The sequence below is a fragment of the Podarcis vaucheri genome (assembly GCF_965113315.1).
Source record: "Podarcis vaucheri genome assembly, chromosome: 1".
NCBI classification, from domain to species: Eukaryota; Metazoa; Chordata; class Lepidosauria; order Squamata; family Lacertidae; genus Podarcis; species Podarcis vaucheri.
The window spans coordinates 18,865,820-18,892,260 of record NC_138759.1 but is presented as its reverse complement, the minus strand read 5'-3'; the positions used below and the strand labels follow the sequence as shown (position 1 = coordinate 18,892,260).

Genomic DNA, 26,441 nt, shown 5'->3' with positions numbered 1-26,441 from the left:
GACTATTACACAGTTTCCTGGAAAATGATCAACACGGCAATCTTTATAGCTGGAGAAGAAAAGTCAACGGGAGCTGGTTTGCTGGAGTTTGTATAATAGGGGACTTAGTCTTAGCTAAGTTTTTCTGGACAATGTAAAAGGGAACTTGTTTTCAGAAAGCATCACTTTTCTTTTGATTAGTCAATGCTTTCTGGTTATACCTTTTAACAGGAGAGATTTTTTTTCCAGGTAGAAGCAAGCACCTGCTGGTTCTGGAAGGTTACACTGCAATTTCAACTTTCGTAAATAATTTTGTTTGCTAATGAAAAAACCAGAATATAAACCTCTGGTACTGCCGTGTAGCTCAGTGAAAGTGAAATCAGTTGTGCTTTCAGAAGTGGATGAAATGTGTGTTGTGGCCTTCTTCTTAATTAACATCATCCCTCCTGTATATATTTGAAGCAGACTCCCAATTGCTATTTTGGACTATAATTATAATCATCCTTGCATATTGATTGTACTCACTGGGGCCAATGGAATTAGTTAAAAGGACAAAAGGAGTAAATTATGGTTAAATACTGGTCTGATTTAAAATATTCAGGTGAAAGCGTCTCTGCAAAATATTCCTATAACTGCAAACTAAGTTGAAATATTGCAGGACTGCAAGATCACAGGGTGAACAGAAACCATTGTCCTATCCTAATTTGAATCCAATTAATTTAAAGCCCTTAGTTTGTCAAAAAGCAAAAAAATCACAGCTCACTTACAAATAAGGTATTTTATTTTCTTCAACTGAATGTATGCACTATCACAATCTCTTACTTAATTTTTACTAAAATATTTCAAATGAAGTTTTACACACTTATCAAAAAATCTGCTTACATTTTCTCTCCTCCCCACCTGCCCCATCCCAACTTCACAAAAGCAAAGTGATTCAAAGGTATAAACGTGTGTGCTAAGATCTAAAGACATTGCTTATATATACATGAGCAGAGGTACTAATTTATTCCAGTTCTTTTAGTCAGTCATATACAGAAAATATAGCGGGGCTGTAAGATCACAGGTTGAGCAGAAATCATAATTTCATACTGATTTCCAAAAGCAGCACAAATTTTCCCCACTTTATGAAAAATATACAATTTTATCACTTTACAGTCATGCACTTTGAAAAAAGATCAGTAGTACTTCTCCCACCTTGTTTCTAAAAAGGTAAAAGGTCACTTTAAAACACTGATTTATCGCTATCATTTGACTAAAAAAAAAATGTGCCGTTCTGAAACAAGGTTGTGCTCTTCCTCACAAAGGTACAGGGAGCCAGCCCACTTGGAGTTTGCCATTTCACAATTTTCCTCCACTTGCAAATGTTAAAATGTTACCCATTTTTTTCAAAAGAAAGGAGGGTAGAGGATGGAAAACCATGAATTTTGTTTGGGCGTTTTAGAGCAGTTGCAACTCAAAACCGAATGCTCACGAATTTCTGGGGTATAAAAATTTGGTCCCAGCTTTCTGAAGCAAGTTGTAGCTTTGAACTTTCTTTTTTTTTTTTAAAAAAAAAAAGGCCATCGTTTGTAGGGGTATGTGGCTGTCCCTTCAGCTGAAGAGCAAGATTTACACTCCAAAACACACACTTTAGAGCACAGTGTGCAATGTTTATTTTTGCTGTTTTTGACAACTGAAACTTCAGCACCCAAGTCATACTGCCAAATCGTTGAGTGATATTTCCCACCCGTTTCCCGATCCCCAAGGAAGACACTGGCTTTAGCTCAGGTTGAGCTAAATACAAAGCAGCAATTAACAAAACAAAACAAAATTACATACAGCATTACATCTGTAAACTCTACAATGCATATCTTGCATTTGAGTGTACCTTATGCTTTCATCTATGAAAACATAGACTATCCTTTCATTGCAAAGAAAAAAAGAACCCATATAATTAGAAGTACTCAGGAGCAGGGGGAATTATTTGCTTGAATAGGGCTAATTATAATAATATGGTTTGTGCAATATCCACTATAGCGAGTTTACTAAGTCCTGGATGTCTTCTCATTTTCAGATTGCTTGGGGGTGAAGGTAGCGCTCATGGCATTTGTTGGTTTCATGGCCAACACTTCATCCCTGTTGTGTTTTTAAAGTTTGAATTTTACCCAATGAAATAAAATGCAATGCAAGGAAGTGTTTTCCTTTGGCTTGCCAGCTCCCCTGTCATTCAAAAAGCTGAAAGAAAAATCCAGCCCACCCAAACATCTGGAGTGGGATCCATAAGGGCCTGAACTATACACCAAAACACTGCTCATCAAATTTGCAGATGACACCAAACTGGGAAGGGTAGCTAATGCCACAGAAGACAGAATCAGAATTTGGAGAACTAGGCGCAAGCTACAAAATGTTATTTCAATAGGGATAAATGTAAGGTTCTGCACTTAGGCAGGAAGAAGAAGAAGAAGAAGAAGAAGAAGAAGAAGAAGAAGAAGAAGAAGAAGAAGAAGAAGAAGAAGAAGAAGAAGAATAGTAGTAGTAGTAGTAGTAGTAGTTTGGATTTGATATCCCACTTTATTACTACCCTAAGGAGTCTCAAAGTGGCTAACATTCTCCTTTCCCTTCCTCCCCCACAACAAACACTCTGTGAGGTGAGTGAGGCTGAGAGACTTCAGAGAAGTGTGACAAGTCCAAGGTCACCCAGCAGCTGCATGTGGAGGAGCAGAGACACGAACCCGGTTCACCAGATTACGAGTCTACCGCTCTTAACCACTACACCACACTGGAAGAACCAGAAGCACAAATATAAGATGGGCGACACCTGGCTTACTAGCAATACATGTGAAAAGGATCCAGAGGTCCTAGTGGACCACAAGGTGAACATGAGTCAACAGTGTGATGCAGCAGAAGCAAAAAAGGCTAATGCTATTCTAAGCTGCATCAACAGAAGTATAATGTCCGGATCAAGGGAAGTAATAGTACCACTCTATTCTGCCTTGGTCAGACCACACTTGGAATCCTGTGTCCAGTTCTGGGCACCACAATTTAAGAAGGGTGTTACACGGGGGAACATGTGCAAGAGGAGGGCAACCAAGATGATCAAGGGTATGGAAACTAAACCTTATGCAGAACGCTTGAAGGAGCTGGGTATGTTTAGCCTGGAAAAGAGGAGACTGAGAGGAGATATGATAACCATCTTCAAATATCTTAAGGGCTGTCACATGGAAGAGGGAACAAGCTTTAAGGGTAGGACTCAAACCAACGGCATCAAGTTACAAGAAAGGAGATTCCGACTGAACATCAGGAAGAACTTTCTGACAGTAAGAGCTGTTCTGACAGTGGAATGGTCTCCCTCGGGAGGTGGTGGACTCTCCTTCCTTGGGGTTTTTTAATCAGAAGTTGGATGGCCATCTGTCATGGATGCTTTAGCTGAGATTCCTGCATTGCACACAAAAGCTCACACCAATAACAAACTTAGTTGGTCTCTAAGGTGCTACTGGAAGGATTTTTTTTATTTTGGTTCTGTGAGGAGTGAGATCATTAAATGCTTACTGGCTAGTTTCACATTTCTCTTGAGCAGGGCACACTTCTGTATGAACAACTGCCTAAATCTATCAGTAGCGTAGGTCCCATGATGGAATAAATATCACAGCCCATAAATTCTGCTGCTTAATACTTTAAAAGGCTTCTTGTTACTCCAGAGGCTGGGCACCATTTGATCTGTTCAGCAAATAGGTGGATCAAAGCAGGGCTACATAAATCTCCCCCCCCCCCCAAACACAGAAAAAAACATAAACTGTTACTTGTGGCTTGCAGAACTGATCATCTCCTTTGCTACCTTCTTGTTGGGATTCGTAAGAGTGGAAAGGAGAGGAGAGGGATCAGTGGGAAATAATACCAACTCAATAAAAACAGAAGACTTGCAAATCTACTATTATATAAATTAATATGGAATATTGTAGAAGAGAACTAAGGTTGGAGAGAAACAACGGTTATTTCAGCATAGACGATGGTTTTTCAGAGGCACCTGGTTCAACTTCCTGCAGACACAGGAAATCGGCCACTACAGCAATCACTGACAGGTAGACCAACCAGCCTCTGCTCAAAAACCTCAAAGAAAGGGGGGTCCATCACCCTCCAAAGTAGTCTGCCCCACTGTCAAATGGCTTACACTGTCACTTCTAACAGTGACAGTGCCTTAAGTGCCTTATCACTTCTAACTCTCAGCCATTTTCTGTGTACATGCGGGGGATCTCAACTGTCAGATCTCAGCTCGGGATCTCAGCTGACCTGGGCCATCCCTCAGCCTCCTGTCCATTCTAAGCAATCCAGATTCCCTAACTGCTCCACCTGTACTGTCCATACATGCCTGCACACCTGAGCTTCTCACATTCACCATTTTCACTTAAAAAGAATGTAGGTGCATTTTTTTAGAACACAACAGGCAAAATGTCCTCTTAAGCGGTCAGTGGTTTCATTCCCAGCAGGGGGACCAATTTGCTCTCTTGGACTTTGGCTCACATGAGAAATGGGTTCTGAAAGGCTGAACTACAACTGACCTGAAAATGGTTTGGGTCAGTTTGAGCCTATTTAAATGGATGAGTTGGATTTTACAGGTATGGAGAGGGGATATGGGCATAAATATTTCTGGTATTACAGTTTTCATTAAGTGAATGTTCACCTGAGTAGGTTAAGGGCTTTTTGGGAGAGAGTGCCTGGAAAAAAGCCTTGGGTTCCAATCCTCATTCCTCTTACTTGAATAAGAAAATAAAAGGGGGGGGGACAACAGGGAGATTATCACTGTTATATCTGCCTGTGGTGAGAAGAGCAAGGAAGGAGGGAGGCTGTGTTGTGAGCCCAAGGCCCCACCTGATCTCTCCTTGGGATAATTCCCAGGGGTGCTGCTAGGTGACCTGTTTATTGAGTATTCATTCACCCCGACTTGTCAACACTGGCATTTATTCTGATTTGTTTCTGGGGAGGTTAGATAATGATGCTTCAAAACGAGCGTTTTCCCACACTGTCCAGAGCATGTCCCCATCACATTCCTTACTGCAATCTTTTGAGGAAGTGAGTTTGTTTGACACACAAGACCTCACCATCTTGCACGACCTGAATTTGCTGGTTTGCAACTGAATCCCAGCAACTGTCTGGACGCCCCAGGTCATAAACCACATCCAAATAGGCCCAGTACCTGGGTATGGGAAGGATTTGCAAAGCCAAGAAACATATTCAAGTGGAAATGCAAATGGAGAGGTATACTGGGAAGACTTTGACTCAAATCTTTTCGGTTTATCTATTGTTTGCAGATCTATGTGGGTCCTCAATAAGAACAAACCCTGAATAGTGGCATCCAAGAGAAACAGGCCTAAAAAACGGAAAGATCTAGCAGCACAATAGCCAAAATTCTTTCTGAGACCAGACTCCAACGGCTGAAGGTTTGGCAACTTCAGGGTAATGGAAAAACGCAAATATCTGAAGAGTGAGCATTAGCCCCCCGCAAATCTCCCTTTCTGTTGGTTATTTTACACAAGTGGGATTTCATAGCCGGCTAGTGAGTTGCTATGCTTTCTTGGGGAGAGCCAACATCGTGCCATTGGGACTACAACTCCCAACAGCCTTAGCCAGTGAGTGTTCAGGGTGATGGGCGTTGTATTCTAGCAATGTGTGAAGCTCACTCTGCTGGCTCTGCCTGCGCTATACAATTTGAGGAGATGTACCAAGAAATGCGATGAAACAGGGAGAAAGTGATCAAAGTCTCTGGCAGGTTACAAAAGAGCTGCATTGTCATAATAGAATACCGGCGGCCCCTCCACCTTATACGCAGGAGTTCAAAGAGACACTTGATGCGGGCGAGTGGCTGAACCGCGGAGGCAGCACTTCTGAAAGACAGCGTTTTCTTTGTGCGACACAAACGGCTGCTCCTCCGCTTACATTTTTAGATAACACCATTCCACACATTATTTCAGTGAGAAGGAAGGAAGGAAGGAAGGAAGGAAGGAAGGAAGGAAGGAAGGAAGGAAGGAAGGAAGATAGCAAGCCACTCTTTGCAATGTCATGCCAAGGCTGAAATAAATATTTTAAAAATGGAGAGAAGGGGTGGCATTTTCTTTTCAGTTCTGTAAAGCATAGGCAAGAGGGGACACCGAAGAACTGCTTCACACATAATCTTTTTTCTTTCTTTCTGGCATGGAGCTAACGTCTGGATAAGCAAAAGCAACAACAGAGACAGAAGCACGACCGCTGGAGGGTGATGCAAAGGTAGGCAAGGCAACTGTACCTTTCGCTGTCGGATGCAGAGTTGCATGAAAGAGGGAGTTTAGGCAGGTGAGAATGGGATGCTGCCCTTACACTGAGGAATCTAGTTCAGTACTTTCTCCAAGGCCTAGCAGTGGTTTGAGGGGTTTCAGGCAGGGGCTGCCACTTACTGAACGAGTCTCTTCCATGCAACTATTAGGAGCCTGCTCAACGCCAGCGCCCTTGGGTAAAATGCTGTTAGTGGGGCTCCATCTCTAAGCGGACTCGCCTCCTCTTTCTTCCCTCCACTCTTGCCCATTTGCCTTCCTCTCCCTTTGGATGCAAATCAGCACCACTGCACACACAGTGTAAAAAGGCGTGTAAATCAGGGGTCAGCAAACTTTTTCAGTCCACTGTCCCTCAGACCTTGTGGGGGGCCAGGCTATATTTGAAGGCGAGGGGGGAAGAACGAATTCCTATGCTCCACACATAACCCAGAGATGCATTTTAAATAAAAGCACACATTCTACTCATGTAAAAACACGCTGGTTCCCAGACTGTCCGTGGGCTGGATTTAGAAGGTGTTTGGGCCTTAGTTTGCCTACCCATGGTGTAAATGTTAGGGTCCATTCCTCCTTGCTCACTCAGAAACTGCTGGGGAACAGGCAGCAAGAAGGCCACAAGACCCCAAGAATTGGCAGTGGGACCTTGGCTAGGGTGTGGGCCTCGGCAAATTGGTCAGTGATTCCGACCCTTGACACCAGACCTGAGCTTGTTCCTCCTGAGCACTTGATCTACTCTAGCCTACCATTCGCCGTATGTCAACGTTGCATTAAGTGCCTGCTATTATTGCTTGGAAGCTGCAGCATTTCTGCTGCAGCAACGTGAAAAAAATGTAAGATTATGCAAGCGGGGTCTCCTTCGCATGAATGCCTCGCCCGGAAGCCGCTATGCAAGAGAGATGGGCAGACATCAGGCTTATCGGGGCTCCCTTGGTTTCTGCAAGAACCGCAATATCTATCTGATGCAAAACAGATAACAGTTAGAATATAAGAACGTGGTGCCACCAAGCATGTTCTGAGCCTAGGAATCTGTTCTCAGCACCAGAACTGAAAGGAACTTACAGAAAAAAACCCATTCGAAAGCTTTCTTCATGTCAGGCAGCCTAAGTAAGGTGTTGTTGCTACTGTTGTAACAATGGGCGGTCAAAAGCCCCTGCAAATCAGCCAGAGATCAGACCCCAGCAGACCCTACCTTCTGCCCATTCCTGATCTAAAGCAGCCCCCATGACTTGCGGGATTTGGGAACTTCAGCCTGGGGTGGGGCATGTGACCTAGAAACATGAAGGCAGTCACATGAAGGCCGGGCATTGCTTCTCAAAATGCACATTTTAATACCAACCAAAGATCTCTAGCAAAGCTTATCACTCTCAACAGGTAATTGCCAAAATAATAAGGCTACAGAGATATCACAGAGCTACTTCTGGTGTTGTGGATTCCATGTTAGTTTCTAAAACAACGCAGCTGGGGTTGTAGCTCCGTGAACAGGGCAAAGTAAGAAAGGGCGGGTGCTTTTGGACGACCTGTTGTATTGCGCATTTGTCCTGATTTGTTTGCAGGGTGGTGTTGCAAAAAAAAGAGCACTTTCCAAAGCATTTCTCCACAACTTTCCTTATGGCAAACAGCCTAATCTTTTTTGGGGGAGGCGGAGGAACGAAGCAGTTGTGTTGTGCAAGGCCTCCCAATCAACTCCCTGGGGTGCAACCAAAATTTGCGATCGCAAAATGGCAACGGACTGGAAACTGTAGAGGCGAGGAAGGTCCCTTGCTTTTGGGTTCAGGTATCTCTACATATGACCATACAACAAAGCAGGTTGTCACTACAATACAAATGACACAAATCGGCCATTGGAGGATAGTTATTAACCCATTTAACATTGTTCTGGATCAGCACAGCCTGCAGGCAAAGCCTTCCAAACTGCCTTATTTACACTATAAACAGTTACAGAAAGATGGGAGCGAGTAGGAAAAGATAACCCTGGCAGCTAGATGCAGAGAAGTCCCTGTTGCTCTTCCTCTTTCCTCTCCCAGCCTTGCTGCGTGAGGTGCTTATAACGGGCCTTTGAACTGGTTTCCGGAAAGATGTTGCCTGATGGATGGTTTGGAGCTTGCTGCATCCCCCAGTTTCCGCCAGACGACCTAAGAGCAAAAGGAAAGAGAGGGTGCTTGTTACCATTTATTTTATCTGCATTTGTACAGAGTTTTCTATCCCACCCTTCTAGTGCCTATATGTGCTACTCAGGGTGGCCTACAACAGTTTTAAGACTTCATTGTCCTAAAATACGACAAAGGTAAAGGCCGTAAATGACCCTACGGATGCTAAGCTTGCAGTTCCGAGGAATTCCTGGCCCCAGCTGGGTTTGCGAGATTCCTCTCTGACTCACTAGGTGGCACCCAGATCCCGAGATAACATTGGCTGACAGGTTTAAAATGCTGATCTTGTTAAAGTCTCCCGAAATTAGAACTAGAGAGGGAGAGATGCCTTAGGTAATGGTATCAAATCAGCAAATTAGGCTCAGAAGTTGAGTTCAGAGCTAGGTCAGTTGCTGGCAAGCTTGCAAGAGTCATGTTCCCTTCATCAAGCATTGCTTCCCAAGTGGAGCAAGTTGTGTGCCCTTCAGACACAAAGTTGCCTTGCATTTGAAATCCAAAAATGCTTAGAGCAGCCATCGCCAACTGAGCGCCCTCCAGCTGTTTTTGACTAGAGCTCCTATCCGTTCTTAATGTATGATGTTTTACTGTGGTTTCACAATTTGTTGGAAGCCACCCGGAGCGGCTGGGGCAACCCAGTCAGATGGGTGGTATACAAATAACAAATTATTATTATTATTATTATTATTATTATTAGCCACCCCTGCTTCCAGGCAAGAGCCATAGCTCTGCCCCAGCAAAATTACACGTCTTGGACAATTTCCTTAAGACACCTTCCTTTTCTGAAGCAACCGAGCGAAAGAGAGGACTGCATTACGAAGGGCTGTACCAGTTCAGGGCTCAGATTACTGAGCCCTTTAAAAATCCCTGGTCTCCAGAAAGCTCGCCAGCCAAACCAGGCTCTTAGGCCAGGTCTGTTTGGGGAGTCCATTTCAAAAGACCAGGAAGTGTCGGCAGCATTCCTGAGAAGATTTCCTCGTTTGTCGTAATATCTCAGGCTGTGCAAACATCATTATTTTGTTTTAAAAAGAGAAGCTAAAAGGGATAGCCTCTTGAGGTGCAGCCCTCACATCCCTGCACCAAAAGCAAGCTTTTTCTAAAGGCAGATTACAGATTTCATTGTCGAACAACAGAGCACATTCCGCAGTGCTTCACATCCCAGAGGGCGGATTAGTTGACGGCACTTGCAATGGCAAGATGGTTTGTGGGAAACCACCCAAGTCTAAGGTTCACAGCGGTTTTCCAGGGACGTATCCTGGAATGTTTTTTTCACTCTTTGTGTGTGGGAAAAACCACGATGCCTTTCCCGTGCAACAGAGTGCGCTTAAAGAAACAGGGCTTCTTTTGTCATTGGTGCTTATGGCTTCGTGCCATGTGGCAACCCACAAGCCCAGGGTGTTCACATCATACAAAGATTAGCGGTTTCCATCTACTGAAAGCTTCTAAATTGGACCAGATCCCACTGGGGAGTATGAGCTTTCAACCATAACAGTTACCCTAGGTGGCCCCACAAGCGGTGTAATGCTCCAAAGTTTTGTTTATGTTTGGTTTTTAGGGGAACAGACCTGAAATAGTCAAAACAAGTGGATGCGAACCAGAGAATTTCAAGGCGGAGGTTAAATCCTACCCACTCTTATCAAGAGATCACTGACACAGGACTGGACTGCAGGGCTGCAGTCCTATACACAGTTAACTAAAGATAAGCCCCAGTTGAGGTTCCAAAGAATATCTATCTCTATCTATCTATCTATCTATCTATCTATCTATCTATCTAAACATGCACTGGGGCAGTCTGAAATTGAAGATCCAGGGAGGCTTTTCACTTGCAAAAGAGGAAAGAAGGGGAAGTTAAAGATGACCACAGTTTTTGACTTTCAAAAGCAATTTGTTATGCACAACCTTCAAGAGTAGCCTTTCCCAACCTTGGGTCCCCATAGCCTATTGGACTACAACGCCCATCATCCATAACCAGCAGGGGCAACGGTCAGAAATAATGGGAGTGGTTGTTGACACCCAACTGTCTCAGGAGACAATGGAGAAGTACATCTCTTGAGGGTGAAGTGAAGAGTTGCAGCGCCCACTGCAGCTGTAGAGACTGATACAGGAGAGACATGTTTCATTGCAGCTGGGGCAGATGAAGGCATCTGGTTGTGCTGCTGCAGATGCACCAGGGCGTTTCTTCTCTCTGTGCTCCTCCCAGTGCCCATTCCTCCTCTGGTCACTGCTATGGAAGCACAACCTGTCAGCCTCCAGGCACTGGAGGCAGGAGTGTCAGCATGCTGGGAACATGGGCTTGGGAGAGCATGTCTTTCTTTGAGACTCCCAATAACATCAGGGAACCCAAGGTTGAGAAAGGCTGCTCTAGAGTACCAAGACACTCTCTGGATTATAGTCCAATAAGACACACAGGCCCTGAACCATTCTGGCTATGGGAATCCTGATTCATGAATGGAATTTCCCCCACCCACATTTTTCAGTGAAGGAAGCCAAACGCCAACCATAACTCAACACACAAAATACACCAGTCCATATATCCATATATATGTGAGGGTCTAAGTCGGACCCAACCTGGTGCCCTTCATATGTTTTGGATTACAACTCTCATGTAACCGTATATAGGATTGTAGATTTAACTGATTTAATAACAATTCCCATTCACAGGAAGCCTTAAGAACTGTGGTTTTGGGATCAGATAGGGGGAAAGATCTTCAATAGGTGATTCTCATCGCCATGTTGAACTATAATGACCATAATAAAAAATTCCTTCCAGTAGCACCTTAAAGACCAACTAAGTTAGTTCTTGGTATGAGCTTTCGTGTGCATGCACACTTCTTCAGATACACTGAAACAGAAGTTGCCAGACCCTTCTATATAGTGAGAAGGTGGGGAGGGGTATTACTCAGAATGGTGGTGGGAATGGGAGATTGGCAGATAGCTGAGATGAGCCTGTTGACGACTCTTAACGACTGTAATAGGTCTTACAGGAAAAGGCAAATAGACTGGAAAGAGAAGCTGCTGAATTGCAACTCATTACCAAACTCAAAACCATGGAGAGACCTGGTCTGAACAAAGACATTGGATTCCTATCTCATTATACATGATTAAGCCATTTCTCACCTTCTCACCACTTGCCTTTTCCTGTAAGACCTATTGCAGTCGTTAAGAGTCGTCAACAGGCTCATCTCAGCTATCTGCCAATCTCCCATTCCCACCACCATTCTGAGTAATACCCCTCCCCACCTTCTTACTATATAGAAGGGTCTGGCAACTTCTGTTTCAGTGTATCTGAAGAAGTGTGCATGCACACGAAAGCTCATACCAAGAACTAACTTAGTTGGTCTTTAAGGTGCTACTGGAAGGAATTTTTTATTTTGACTATGGCAGACCAACACGGCTACCTATCTATAATGACCATGACTGGGAGGATGGAAGGAGCCATGATGGTCACATTTCTGTAAAACTGCAGTAAGCCTCTGCAACCTTCCACCCACAAGCATTCTGAGTGTGTGAACGTTTTGACTGACAGTATTCGTAACCCAATTTCTCTGCAGGTTGCAAAGACAACAAGCGACTAAGCCTGCACACACAGAACAAGATATTGGACAGCATTTAACACCACAGTTGGAAGTGAAAAACTGAAATGGGAAAGACTGTGAAAATGGGTTCATTACATTGCACATTTCACGAACAATTGCTTTCTCCTTTTCACTCAGGTCTTCTTCATAGTTTTCTTGTATTTGCCTGTCCAAATTCTCATGGACTTCAAGGACCTACAAACACAATGGACATGAAATTGTAAAATGATGTCACACAGTGATAGGCCCTAAGGTACCCCTAAGTGGAATGACCACTCCATCCTCATGCTGTCTGCCACGTTGGGAGGGCAAACAGGGCAAAATCTCAACACATGCATAGGAGAGTGGGAAGTCTAATTGCCAGTAAAACATATGGAGCTTGAGATAAATGTTCCATCTGCATATATCACTAAGCTGGAAATGAATGGTTAGCACTGGGGGGGGGGGGGTTTCCGGAAAAAAAAAAACATATGATCTACTTTCAACATATGCATACACACTTTTTGCAAATGGTCACTGGATGCTGCCCATATTGCCATTGAATTGTGCAGTTCCTGACACAAAAGAGCATCAGGTGCAAGGCAACAAAGCTGGAAAAAGCTGTGGCCTGACTCAGATCTCCTGCTCCAAAATCGTGCCAAGGTATGGTGAAAAGAGACAAACTTCTGCCGTCATGGTTAGGTACAGAAGATAGTAAAGGAAGAGTGGTCCATAAGCAGTTAAGGAAGGACTGGAGCTTCAGTGGTAGATGCTATGCATGCAAAAGGTTCCAGGTTCAATCCCTGACTTCTCCAGGGAAAGACTCGCGCCCTAAACCTGAGCCAGTCAGTTGGACAATGCTGAGCTACAAAGATGGACAGAGCGGCTCTGCATAAAGCAGAGCGGCCACTTATGCATCACCTGCCAAAGAGCAGACAAAAGAGTACAATCGTACCTTGGATCCCAAATGCCTTGCAAGTCGAGCGTTTTGGCTCCCAAACGCCGCAAACCCAGATGTGAGTGTTCCGGTTTGCGAACGTTCTTTGGAACCCGAACGTCCGCCACAGCTTCCGATTGGCTGCAGGAGCTTCCTGCAGCCAATCAGAAGCCGCGCCTTGGTTTCCGATCTTTTCGGAAGTCGAACGGACTTCCGGAACAGATTCCATTCGATCTCCAAGGTACAACAGATTTGCAGAAGGTGATGCTGATTAAACTGTACAGACACAAATGGATAAATCATTACTATATTTTAAACAGAAATACATCTCGCCGCTATGGGAAAGACCAGGTGACTGTGTGTACCTGCTCAGTCTGCTTTCCAGGTATGGATATGGGCAACTTCAAGACCCCTGCTCTCCCTTCTTGGACTTCTTTATCTTTAATATAAAGAAAGCCTGGACTGGACAGAGGACTCCTTTCAGACAGAGGATGGTCCTCTGCAAAGCAAGAGACACATGACTACCCTCATGACCATTCATGTCTAGCTGTCAGGGGATCCGTGGTAGCCTGTAGCAGCCAGGAGACGAGAGTCGGAGGCAGGAGAAGCTGCAGGATTGGAGAGTCGAGAGTAGGTGCAGGAGGAGGGAGGGAAAGGTCAGGCTGGTGTAGAGCCCAGGGCTGCCACACCTCTTTCTCCTGCCCCCACCTCTCCTGCTCCACTGTCTCCCAGGACCAGAAGAGGACTGAAGCAAGTTGCACACAGACGTCGTCTCTGCCTGCTCAGGTGGGGGAGATACATAAGTTGAGCTGGGGGGCCCTCCCTGTTGCCGCAACTGCCTCATTGGGCACACACCTGAGAGGCGCAAGACTTTTCCTAACTTGCAAGTGTGCTTTTGACAAGAAAGAGTTAATTTCTCACGCTGGACATTCCTGAGAGTGCTGTGACACGAGCATCATAATCACCCACATCGTAATTCCGATTGAAGAATCAAGGTTCCCCCTCCTCCCCCCCAAATTGATGACAGAATTATGGTTAACACCGCAACGAATGTGGATTGTTTCAATTCAGATGAACACAACACTCTGTAAAACCAGGCACAAATGCTCCGCTCAGCTTTCTAGCGGGTGGCACTGCGCTTTGCACACTGACCGCTTTGAACTGGACCAATGCTTCCTTTTCCTGCCGTGCCTCAGAAGTCTCAGTTACAAAAATAGGTCATTCTCTTAGGGCCCTTAACCTACTTTGGAAATTGCATTATCCACTAGCTTAACCGACATATTTTGAACCAATGGCAATTTTGCATGACTGTACAGTTTCGCTTAAATTAATTCAATCCGTTGGCTCCTCTCTTTTTTGCAAGGGGGCGCAGGAACACCAGAGGAAGCAAGCAAGCGGCATTTACAAGCTTGCAAATAAAAATAGATCTCTAATGAATAGGAAGGAATTAATTATTGATCAAGCTGGATGCAGGCTGCGAAACCGACTCATTGGTCTGGGCACGCCTGCGATACTCATCAGCCTGGATAATCAAATCCCAGCCCCAGAAATATCATGCCGGTAGCTGAATAAATGCACACGGCCACATGTATGTACTCCAGGCTGAGACTCTCCATTAGGTTTTATTGCCTGCATGAAACCCTCCAGTAACCTAACCCTATATTGCATCCTCGTATCGCTTCCCCCAGTGTAAAATGTTAACTACAGGGATTTGTGGCAAGGAAAAAACCTCATATCTGCTTGCATTGTATTGGATGAAGATGCATGGATGCAGGAAACTGCTCCTGTTGAACATATGCCCAGCAATATTATTATTAATGCATTGTATAAACTGTTTGATAATCCCCCCAAGAGATGAACGAGTCCAAATCATACAAATGTAGAAAAACACAAAGCCGCTGGCAGGAGGAAAAGGTTGCAACACTCAACGGGCAATTTTCTCCTAGCGTTGCCACCTTTCCTCTCTGACCTTGCCCTGTGCCTTCGACAGAAGCCTGACAAACAGAAATTAAGGTGAAGCTTATCAAAGACCCGCAAAGGAAACAACGGAAAACAACTCATCTGCTCAATTCCTGCATCTCGGGCTGCTAGTAGCAGAGGAGCAGGGCCGTGACTATAAGGTGGCAACCCTTGGAAAGGCTGCGCTTTAGGGGATCTGGGCCTCCAACAGCTGTGCCACTGGAAGATGCTCGGCAGTTTTCTCTGTCAATGCGCCCTGATGAAATGCAGCGTTCGTAGTCTGTTCTGTTAAAAATAGATTTCTGGACCCAGAAATACAAGCTCATTCTGCCAGCTGAGCAAGCTTTCTCTCTCCCCACCCCCTTTCCTTGGTATCTATGCACAGCATCGCAACCTGGAAGATTATCTAAGTGCCCTCAGGCCTGGTACATTAAGAGTGCTTTGCGCAGCACTGAAACTCGTGGATAATGAAAACAATGGTCTCCGGGGGACGATACAGATACAGCGATGTGACATTTAGTCTGCGCGTACGTGGCTACGGCAAAGTGGAGGATTTGGTTTGTGATCACTTTTGTTGCGTTCAGCATAGAAAAGAGACTTCTGACTCCTCTTTCCCAGAATTCCTCACAGCAGCGCTAGAGGTCTCCATTTCCTGTGGGGAACACCAGTGTCAACACTGGTCTGAGGAACATGGGGCCCAGTCAGAGAAGCTTCGGCTATTCCTATCCGATGTTGTCATGCTCCTTCTGCTGCCCATGTGAGGGAGTAGCCTAAGCTCATGCGTGTGAACTCTTAACAGACAAAAGAAAGTACCGTATTTTTCGCTCTATAACACGCACCTGACCATAACACGCATGTAGTTTTTAGAGGAGGAAAACAAGAAAAAAAATATTCTAAACGAAACAGTGGATGTATGATTTTTTGTGGTTCATGCTGTGGCCACAGACATGTGATCTGACGGTGAGGGGTAGCCCAATGCAAAAATCCTGAGGATCCATGTGAATCGTGCTTTGTAACCACGTTTTAAGTAGGGAGAGAAGGAAAATCACTCAAGGGACAAGGAGCACGCGTGGGGTGAGTGGAGAATGATGCTGCTAATAATGCAGAAGAGGGGTTCAAGGGGAGAAGGAGCACGTGTGGGGTGTGTGGAGAAGGATGCTGCTAATAATGCAGAAGAGGGGTATAAGGGGAGAAGGCTCCTCTCCTCTCCCGCTTTGCTCCTTTAAAACAAGCAGGCTCTGCTTCTCTCCCTCCTCCCCGGCTTAGAGAGCTGAAAAGTTTTGCTGCTATTTAGCGAGCTGAGTGGGGAGGAGAGAGGGACAGAGAGCAAGGTTTAAAGCAGCCAACCAGACAGGAGTCGATTACACCTGTGTAAGCGGCTCCTCTCCCGCTTTGCTGTTTCAAAGCGAGCCATGGAGGAGGGAAGGAAGGGGAACCATGGATCCTCTGCTCATGACTGCAGCAGACCCCCCCCCCCTTGCAGGCATTCGCTCCATAACACGCACAGACATTTCCCCTTACTTTCTAGGAGGAAAAAAGTGAGTGTTATGGTGCAAAAAATACGGTACTTCTTCACACGAGGCAGAGGTAATCTGGAGAATTTGCTGCCCCAAGATGTAGCAATGGCTTTAAAATGTAGCACTGGACTACTGCAATGTGCTCTACGTGGGGCTGCCTTTGAAGGTGCCCCAGAAACTACAACTAATCAGGCAGCTAGACTGGTGACTGGGAGTGGCTGCCGAGACCATATAACACCAGTCCTGAGAGATCAACATTGGCTCCCAGTACGTTTCCGAGCACAATTCAAAGTGTTGGTGCTGACCTTTAAAGCCCTAAATGGCCTCGGCCCAGTATGCCTGAAGGAGTGTCTCCACCCACATCGTTCTGCCCAGACACTGAGGTCCAGATCCGAGCGCCTTCTGGCAGTTCCCTCCCTGCAAGAAGTGAGGTTACAAGGAACCAGGCAGAGGGCCTTCTCGGAAGTGGCGCCCGCTCTGTGGAATGCCCTCTCATCAGATGTCAAGGAAAGAAACAACTATCTGAATTTTAGAAGACATCTGAAGGCAGCCCTGTTTAGGGAAGTTTTTAATGTCTAATGTTTTATTGCTTTATTATTACAGTCATACCTCAAGTTGCATTTGCTTCATGTTGCATTTTTTCTGGTTATGAATGCGGCAAACCTGGAAGTGTTTACAGTGGTACCTCAGGTTACAGACACCGCTAACCCAGAAATAGTACCTCGGGTTAAGAATTTTGCTTCAGGATGAGAACAGAAATTATGCAGTGGCGGCGCAGCGGCAGTGGGAGGCCCCATTAGGTAAAGTGGTACCTCAGCTTAAGAATAGTTTAAGGTTAAGAATGGACCTCCAGAACGAATTACGTACAGGTACCACTGTACTTCTGGGTTCGCTGCTTCGTGCATGCGCAGGAGTGCTGTATTCCGTCACACGCACGCGCAGAAGTGGCACTCTACTTTTAGACTTTTCGAGGTGCGAATGGCACCCCGGAACAGATCGCATCCATAAGCAGAGGTACCACTGTATTATTATTATTATTATTATTATTATTATTATTATTATTATTGTTATTATTCTGTTGGGAGGCGCCCAGAGTGGCTGGGGAAACCCAACCAGATGGGTGGGGTATAAATAATAAATTTATTATTATTATTATTATTATTATTATTATTATTATTATTATTATTATTGAGACTTAGGCAAATTCATGGAGGATGAGGCTAGCCGTGTTGGGTGTTGTGCTACTTCTTGTATCAGAGACAGTCAGCCTCTGAATATCAGTTGCAAGCCAGGCAATGGTGACCACCAAATTGGATGGCTTCAAAAGATGGTCAGACAAATTCAAGGAGAGGGTGATCAATGGCTACTAGGTACTGCCACAGGCTGTATGTTTCTCTCCTTCCTTGGAGGTTTCTAAGTCGAGGTTGGACAGCCATCTGCCACGGATGCTTTAGCTGAGATTCCTGCCTTGGACTAGATGACCCTCCTGGTCCCTTCCAGCTCTAAGATTCTATGAATGCCAGTTGCTGGAAACCACAGATGGGGAGAGGGCTCTTGTTCTCAGGTCCTGCTTATGGGCTTCTCATGGGCAACTGGTTGGCCACTCATGGGCAACAGGGTGGCGGACTAGATGGGCTTAAGGCCTGATCTAGCAGAGCTCTTCTTATGTCAATAAAAAGAGCACACCTGCTCTGCTATTTCTCAGCCCAGAGCCTCTGATTGCCTCTCCTCATTGTCTTCCTCTCTTGAGCTAGAATGCAAAGCCTATATGAATGCATGCAAAACACCCCACCCCTTACCTTCATAGCGTGCACCACGGCTTCAGGTTTCTGGTTCATGGAGACGTATCCCACGGCAGGAGATGCGGCAAGATCAGGAGCCATACGGACAGGGCCCTGCAAAAGACAAGAGAGCAAACACTTGTAAGTATATATATATTCCAGCAAGAAACATCTGGTGCTGCCCAAGAATCCGAGGAAACCAACACATGTTGTGATTTTTTATATAGAAAACCAACACATATTGTGATTTTTTTAAACAACAGATTTTATATAGTTTTAGGCTCTGACCTGATCCAAAGAACACCTGACCCAGCTCTGGATTAATGGGATGTGTGTGTCTAAAGTTTCATTATGGTTTATTTGGACTGTCATCTCGATTTGATGTGGTGTCTGGTGCTGTGGGTTAAACCACAGAGCCTAGGACTTGCCGATCAGAAGGTTGGTGGTTCGAATCCCCACAACAGGGTGAGCTCCCATTGCTTGGTCCCAGCTCCTGCCAACCTAGCAGTTCGAAAGCTCGTCAAAGTGCAAGTAGATAAATAGGTACCGCTCTGGCGGGAAGGTAAACGGCGTTTCCGTGCACTGCTCTGTTTTGCCAGAAGCGGCTTAGTCCTGCTGGCCACATGAACCAGAAGCTGTACCAATAAAGCTGTACCAATAAAGCGAGATGAGCGCCGCAACCCCAGAGTCGGTCACGACTGGAGCTAATGGTCAGGGGTCCCTTTACCTTTACCTAGTGTCTAAAGGTAGATGATTATGACAGCAATATTATTATTATTATTTTATTATTATTATTTATTTATTATACCCCACCCATGTGGCTGGATTTCCCCTGATATCTTTAGAGGCATCCTTCTCATGGTTTGTTATTTATGTGCTTATTTAAGGATGTCATAGAATCATAGACTTGTGCAGTTGGAAGGGACCATGAGGGTGATATGTGGTCAAGTCTCATGCTTTACCAACAGAGTATGACTTGGGCAACAAGATCTTCAGAGGCGTCCAAATTGGTGCTGGTTGGAATCATCATACCTAATAAGGTGTTCTGTATGCTCCAAAGCTAAGCTTTTACAAACACTGAAAGCACAAGGTTTCAAGAGAACGGTGTACAAGTTCTGTTACGTACAATGGGACTTTGATAAAAGCTCAAGTCACTGTGAAAGAGCACTCCAAATTATTTGCCCATGTTATCCACGCAGAAAATGGTAGGTCTAGCTGAAAGGAAACACATGGATGTCTGCACTGATCATTGCAATGCACCCTAAATTATTATTAATTATAAAGAAGTGTGGCTGTGAGAGACTTGGCTAGATACCCTGAAGGGACCCTGCACTTCTGAATTTGTCACTAGAGTCATACCTCAGAAGTCGAATGGAATCTGCTTCAGAAGTCCGTTCGACTTCCAAAACGTTTGGGAACCAAGGCATGGCTTCTGATTGGCTGCAGGAAGCTCCTGCAGCCTATCGGAAGTCGCGTCAGACATTCGGGTTCCAAAGAACATTCTCAAACCGGAACACTCGCTTCCGTGTTTGTACCATTTGGGAGCCAAAACGTTCAACTCGCAAGGCGTTCAACTTCCGAGGTATGACTGTACATTACTGGAGGGGCAAGTTTCCCAGACCCAAATGACTCCTCCTGAAGTGGCTTTTCCAGTAGCAAAAGGACCAATTTACAATTAAATACAGTTTTACCTAACATGCACCTTGGTGTCCTTGGTGGAATGAAATGTTTACTCAGAACATACCAGGAAAGTTTTCAACCCCAGAAACCAACTTAACCTTTGAAGTCACCCATAGCACTGGGTTGCTTTTAACTAGGAAGCAATATTCTGTCTGACACGGGCAGAGGGAGAGAATATTTGGCACCCAGTTCGCTGGCTGCATGGCAACATTCTCCAAAGAGCATCAAGTGCCCTTCAAGGAAGGTTGTGAAGGGAACCCAGGAGGTAAGTATATACACACAGCTGCAGCTAAAGGAGGGCTTGTTTTTTTAATGAATGGGCCATCAAGTTCTCTGATGTTTGGCGTTCTGTTGAAAAGTCAAAAAAAGTTCCTTTAATGTCAAGAAACCTGAGTGCCCAACTAGTCCAATTCTGGTACGAGGGATCCCTTTTACAGTCTCTCCCAAGCAAGGTGAGGCACAATGTCTTTATTCAGAAAGATGCCCCCTTCCTGTCTCTATGATTTGTATGTTTGCACTATGCCATTCAGAGAAACCAACAATGGCTTCATTGAGAACTCTCCAATATTTTGCCTTCATGCTGTTCGGCAAAACAAAAGGGGGATTATCCCGTTGGGCTGTGAAGGTAAATTGGGATGACAGAGCGGTATGCAGTATCACTGCAGGGAATGTGCTGTCCAGGCAGTGCAAAGAGGTGCATATTATAGCCTTTTTCTAAAATACACACAAAAAATGTGCCTTATCTAAGAACTTCACAATTACAGATGTGACAAGGAAGGAAGGAGCTGTAGTTTTTAAAGATTTTGCTGCTCTGGCTTTATCCCTCATGCTTCTTATTCAGTTTTCTGTCCCAGCTAAGCAGCCTTCAGATCAACTGATGGCTAACATTGAACATAACCAAAAAAGCAGCTTCCCATTACATGAAAGAGCTACAGAGAGTCTTTGCATCCTTCCTCTTCCTCTTTCGTAGCCCTGGTTAAAAGATCAAAAGCTTCCCCTTCTGATTTTATGCCCATTATGTCCAATCTCGGGAAATGGTTGTTTTTTTGTTTTTAACTACAGTTAAAAGAGAACAAGCCAGGATCAAACCATGGTGTTTGATCCTGGCTTGTTCTGAAACCTGTGGCCCTCCAGATGTGGTCAGACCCCAACTCCCACCATGGCCAATGGTCAGGGATGATGATGGCAACCATTCAGAACATGGTGGAAGGTGGCTTCAGGGGGCAGAGGAGAATCTCCAAAAATTGCACCCCTTCCTCTTAGTAGACACCTGCACAGATCAAAAGCCCTTTCATGGGTTCAAAGGCACAAATTGAAGAACACCCTATTTATTTCTGCATTCACACTCCCCATGGCTAAAGCTAACCAAGGTTATGTTTTCAACTAAAGGTTGGAACCAAGGTTAGAAGCTGGTTTGCAAACCATAAAAAGTAAACCTGGTTACCAGTAGCCAGTGCTATTTTTCTAGAAAAAGAGGTGCCGGAACTCATCATGAACGCCTGCCCTGTTCTCTCATAATGACGCCCACCTGAGAAGTGCTGGAACTGAGTTACGGTAAGTTCCAGCTGGGGGAAAAGCCCTGCCAGTTGCCCTTGTTAGAGATGGTGAGGTGATTGCTGCACCAGACCAAATAAATATAGGCCCTGCTGAGGACTGGGCAGACATTTATCTTTGTCCATCCACACCCCATCGGGAACAGTTTTTAAAAAATGTTTACACAATTAATAAGAGTAACAGAGTATTAAAGCAGGCAGAACAGTATGTAAGCCTGAGCTCTTTTACTCTGGGTTCTCTGAAGAACAGGAAAACCCTGACAAACAGTTAATTTCTCATGGGATTTGGGGAGGAAACAACTCTTTGTCTCCTGAACGTGATTCCTTATTTATTTCTGCCCCCAACTCCCAGTTCATTACTCCACAATATTCATTCACCTTCTCTCTTCAGAGTTGCTGATGCTGTGCAAAACTGCCATACGATGTACTAATAGTACTCCAAATGTTTAATTAGTTTCAAAAGAAGGAGAAATGCTTTCCTAATGATTTCGCTCCAGGAGATGGAACTGTTGCCTCAGGAGGGTCCAGAAGTCCATTGGCACATATCACCTGTCAGCCAAATGCAGCTACTAGGCGACATCCATTTATTTCAGTGGAGCTCACCTGGAGCAGGTGAAGTTATGGGGCTGACATTAATTTATGAAAACCACATAGGGAATCATATCAATACCCCCCCAAAGAAGGCGTAACTATATTTGTAGCGGGGTTGTTCAGAAGTGAGTATAAACAGTTAAGGTTAGGCTGCAATCCTGTAAACATTTAGCAGGGAGTAGGTCCCATTGAATTCAATGGGGGCTTACTTCTGAGTAGAGGCAGGGATAGGATTGGGCTGTCTGGCACATTTCTGTGCCGGATTTAATTAGCATATGGCCTCCTTAGTTTGGGCCACACAATACAGAACAACAGCTCACACCCCTCTTGAGTTACCCTTGGTCTGTGCCCACCAGGGGGTTCAGCTGGATGACCCCCCAGGATCCCTTCTGTCTCTACAACTCTATGATCACCATCCATTTTCAAGGTCACAGAGGAAACCTGGGACAAATAACTATGAACTGTTCAAACATTTAGAGGTATGCCCTGTTCCCTGAGCTCAATCTTTGTAGATGAGAGCGGTTAATAATGATAAGTGGTTAATGACGACTGTGGCTAATGAGGCACTCAGAAGCCAAAACACTAAAAACCACTCAAGTTTAGGGGAGCTCTGTGAGCCGAAACCTCTGTCAGAAAATATTCCAAGCATCCGGCATCTACACTCGCTGTGCCAGTTTTATTGTGATCTTTTTCCCCCTTGTCCTTCCTGACTATCCTATTTCTCCTTCTCTGAAGTGCATTAGTTACTATGGAAACAAACATTGGCATATGCAGCACTTTGCTGCATCCATCTACCAGTGGCATATAAAAAGTCCGTTTAGATGCTAGCATGGGAAGTCTGGGGGTGCGGGGAGGGGGGGAAAGAGAGACATTGAGAGGCCAACTGAGTGGCACAAGAACACTATTTTTAAGAAGAACTAGAGGACACGGCAGTTTATTCACCTTGCTGCACCACAACAACCACCCGCATATTTTGATACCCAAAAGCAGCCCAGAACTTCCACTAGGTTCCAGGTAACCAACTCACACCACTTTGCCTTCAAAATTAGACATTCAGTAGAATGCAAGACAAACTCAGGGGACCTAATCTCCCCAGGGATATTCTCCTCTCTGAGCTTTCAGTCTTAGTGCTAAAAAGGCAGGAATCTGTACTCCAGTCTTCCTCGACTTAGTACCTCTACTACAATGGCCATCATCCCTGACAAAAAAAGGGGGGGGGAGTTATTTTTAAAAAATTATTTATTAAATGTCTTCTCTTCTGTGGTCTCCTCTGTCACGCGACCTTCCTCTGGGCCCTGGCCTGCTCTCTTGAAGCGCTAGCTGCCGTGGAATAGGCTCCGGTTAGGCCTGGGCTCGGCCACGTGTCCTTGCCCTCCCGGTGCTCTCCTACCTCTCCTCCTTAGTGGCAGCAGCAGCGGCACGTCAAGGTCAGGGCTCCCCTCTTTTTTCTCCTTTCTCTTTTTCTCTGTCTCCTCTCCTCCCTGCATCAGCTCCAGGATTTTCCTGGCCCCGGAGCACCGCCGGGCAGTCGGCCGGGTGGCCAGGTCCTCTTGCTCCTGGCTTGATTTGGGTCACGGGGGTGTGTGTCAGTGGTTTTCCCAGTTGATGCGCTGGGCGTCCCTAGTTCCCCCTTGGCAGTGGGGGCGGCAATGGCAGTCTCAACAGCCCGGAGCCAGCCTGGTAGTGCAGTTGGCTCTGGCTGGCTTCAGGAGCTGCTCGCTGCAGTGGCACCCGCCATTTTGCCTCGCCGGAAGTCCCCATATGATGTGTTTTGTGCCACTGAACCAATCACACAACATTCCTTCCCTACTAATAAATCTACAACACTTAAAATATAAATCCGGGGACACTAAATGAAATCTGGGGACATTCCGGGGACGGATTTTGTCCGGGGACAGATTTGGAAATCCGGGGACTGTCCCCGGGAAACGGGGACATCTGGTAACCATACTTTATAGAGATATAAGGAAAAATAGATAGAGAGAAACACACAATAAGAAGTAAAACCTGCTCCTTGTTTCCACTGTTCTTGTCAATGAGTGCACAAGGCATTTGCATGATGACTATATCTAGAAAACATTTATTAAACAGGTCTAAATTAGACATATTATGCTACTTGTGTTCGGATCTTTGTTAACTTTGATTTACAGTGCCACCTCCTCCAAGGTTTGCCTTCCCAAGCTACTATAACATTTCTAGCTATGGAAATACAACTTTTTGAGGTACAACAATGTGAAAAAGAAGCCACAAAGCTTCCTAGGAAACCTACCTCACAATTTCATTGCTCCCTGGAGCAAAGGTGGCATATAGATATAATAAATAATACTGGTTTACTGGATATAGGATTTGGTTTGCAGAATCTGGATTCTTGAGCAACAGGGCAAAGAAGAGAAGGACACCAGTTATTTGGAGGGAAGTAAAGGGTCACTTCTGTGAAACCCTTTGCAACTAGAGGCTTATCAAGCTTGGTTTGGAGGCTAGTCAATACCTTTTTTCATTCTGCAAGGCCTCTGAACAAATCTAAGGTGGCACCCACTGTTTAGCTGTGACAATGTGTGGATTTTAGTTCCGCTGCTTTGATTTTCACTGTCATTTTCGCAGTGGAAAAAAAAACTTACCATTTAAACATAAGTTTAAACCAAACTGTTGTGGTCTGCTTTAAAGACCCCGTGCTGAAGAGCAAAAATAAGTAAGAATGAACTTATAAAATGCCCCTTGTCCTTAAGAGGTAAATATACTTCTAAAAAATGAGCCAGGAACTAGATTAGGCTGTGCCCCCCAAAGCGAGCATTTATGGGGATAATTCCAACTTTTCACATTTGTGCCTGACTCACGCATCACATCAGTAGAAAGAGGGGAAGGGGGATGCACTGCAAACCAAACATCTCTTTAGCTTAAATTGCAGGATGATTCATTCAGAAATGTGAGGAGAAATCACACCATTCAGTTCTAACAGGCTGTCATTGCTGCTTGGCGAAAAGTATTTTGGCAAGAACATGCTAAAAAGGGGGGGGGGGAAGCACGCTTCTTCTCATCCTTACCCACCTCCCCTCTCAGTTTTTTCCCCCCAGGAAGGGTGTGAGTTTTTCACTGTATTTTTTTTTGGGGGGGGGGTAAAAAAATTCCCAACTGGGGAAGGAACTGAACTGTGAATGGCAACAGATACACAAAAGTCCCCACGCAAAGGGAGAAATATCCTTCTTCCTCAGAAACCGCCCCCCCCCCCACAAGGGCGTGCGAGAGATGAAAATGAGCAGGTGGGTGTCTGGGCAGAGGGTGGGATGTCAGCAGCGGCAATCTGGAAATGTGGAGGAAGGTCATGAAGCGATGGCCTCGGTCAGGATAAGGCTGCCCATGTAATTCCATGGAAATAATGAGCATCTATAATAAAACCTGCCCCTTTTGGCACAGTTAGGGCACACCATCTTTATATGGGTGGCTGGGGGGTGGCGTGCGAGGGAAGATTAATGAAGGGGCCCATATGGCTGCAGCTCAACGTCCCAGCAGGCAGCGGTTCCCCCTCCCTCCTGGGCCCAGCTGTCTCCCTTCCGCTAAGGGAAAAAAAGCAGGAAGACGCTCCAAAGAGATGGGTTGTGAAAGGCTGAGAAAAGCTGAGGTTTCAAGGAGGCTGAGTGGAAACAAGCTCCTCAGTCTCCTGTGAGAGTGGGGAAAGGAAGACTGGGGCATGTGCCTAAATATGCATTCAGTCATTGCATTTATATCCCACTTACTTCTATAAGGAACACGGGTGACGCTGTGGGTTAAACCACAGAGCCTAGAACTTGCCGATCAGAAGGTCGGCGGTTCAAATCCCTGCGATGGGGTGAGCTCCCGTTGCTCGGTCCCTACTCCTGCCCACCTAGCAGTTAGAAAGAACGTCAAAGTGCAAGTAGATAAATAGGTACTGCTCCGGAGGGAAGGTAAACGGCGTTTCCGTGCGCTGCTCTGGTTCGCCAGAAGCGGCTTAGTCATGCTGGCCACATGACCCAGAAGCTGTACGCCGGCTCCCTTGGCCAATAAAGCGAGATGAGCACCGCAACCCCAGAATCGGTCACGACTGGACCTAATGGTCAGAGGTCCCTTTACCTTTACTTCTCTAAGGAGCTGAAAGCAGCATGCATGGTTCCCCGCTCCCTCACTGTATTCGCACAGCAACCCTGTGAGGTAGGTTAGGCTGAGAGGCAGTGATTGGCCCTAGTGAGCTTCAAAGCCAAATGTGGATTTGCACCCTGGTCTCTCAGGCCCTAGGCCAACATTCTTAACCACTACAGCACACAATACCCAGAGTGAGCTTGAGACAATAAACTTCTCAGCTCCAAATGTGACCGTCAGGTCGGGTGAGGGAGGAACAGAAGGACTGTTTCACATGTATTTTTTTTTCCTGGCATGAAGTAAACTTCTGGATCGGCAAATACAACAACTAAGGGCTTTTTTTTCAGCTGGGACTCACCGGGACTCAGTTCCGGCA

The 26,441-nt window shown here is 45.4% G+C and overlaps 1 protein-coding gene across 4 annotated transcripts in view; it reads right to left on the bottom strand.

The window, feature by feature from the left end:
• Positions 1 to 954: 954 nt before the first annotated feature.
• Positions 955 to 26,441, bottom strand: part of CCDC85C (coiled-coil domain containing 85C) — a 179,702-nt gene continuing 154,215 nt past the window's right edge. For 3 of the 4 annotated variants that reach the window (XM_082218901.1, XM_082218899.1, XM_082218898.1), the window contains 3 exons: positions 18,168 to 18,263; positions 12,073 to 12,171; positions 955 to 8,389 (listed from right to left, as the gene is read on the bottom strand). In XM_082218901.1, the coding sequence (XP_082075027.1) occupies positions 8,300 to 8,389; positions 12,073 to 12,171; positions 18,168 to 18,263 (285 nt within the window). In that variant the 3' untranslated portion in view covers positions 955 to 8,299. The remainder of the gene's footprint in view (positions 8,390 to 12,072; positions 12,172 to 18,167; positions 18,264 to 26,441) is intronic. The other variant, XM_082218900.1, reaches the window with a different exon arrangement.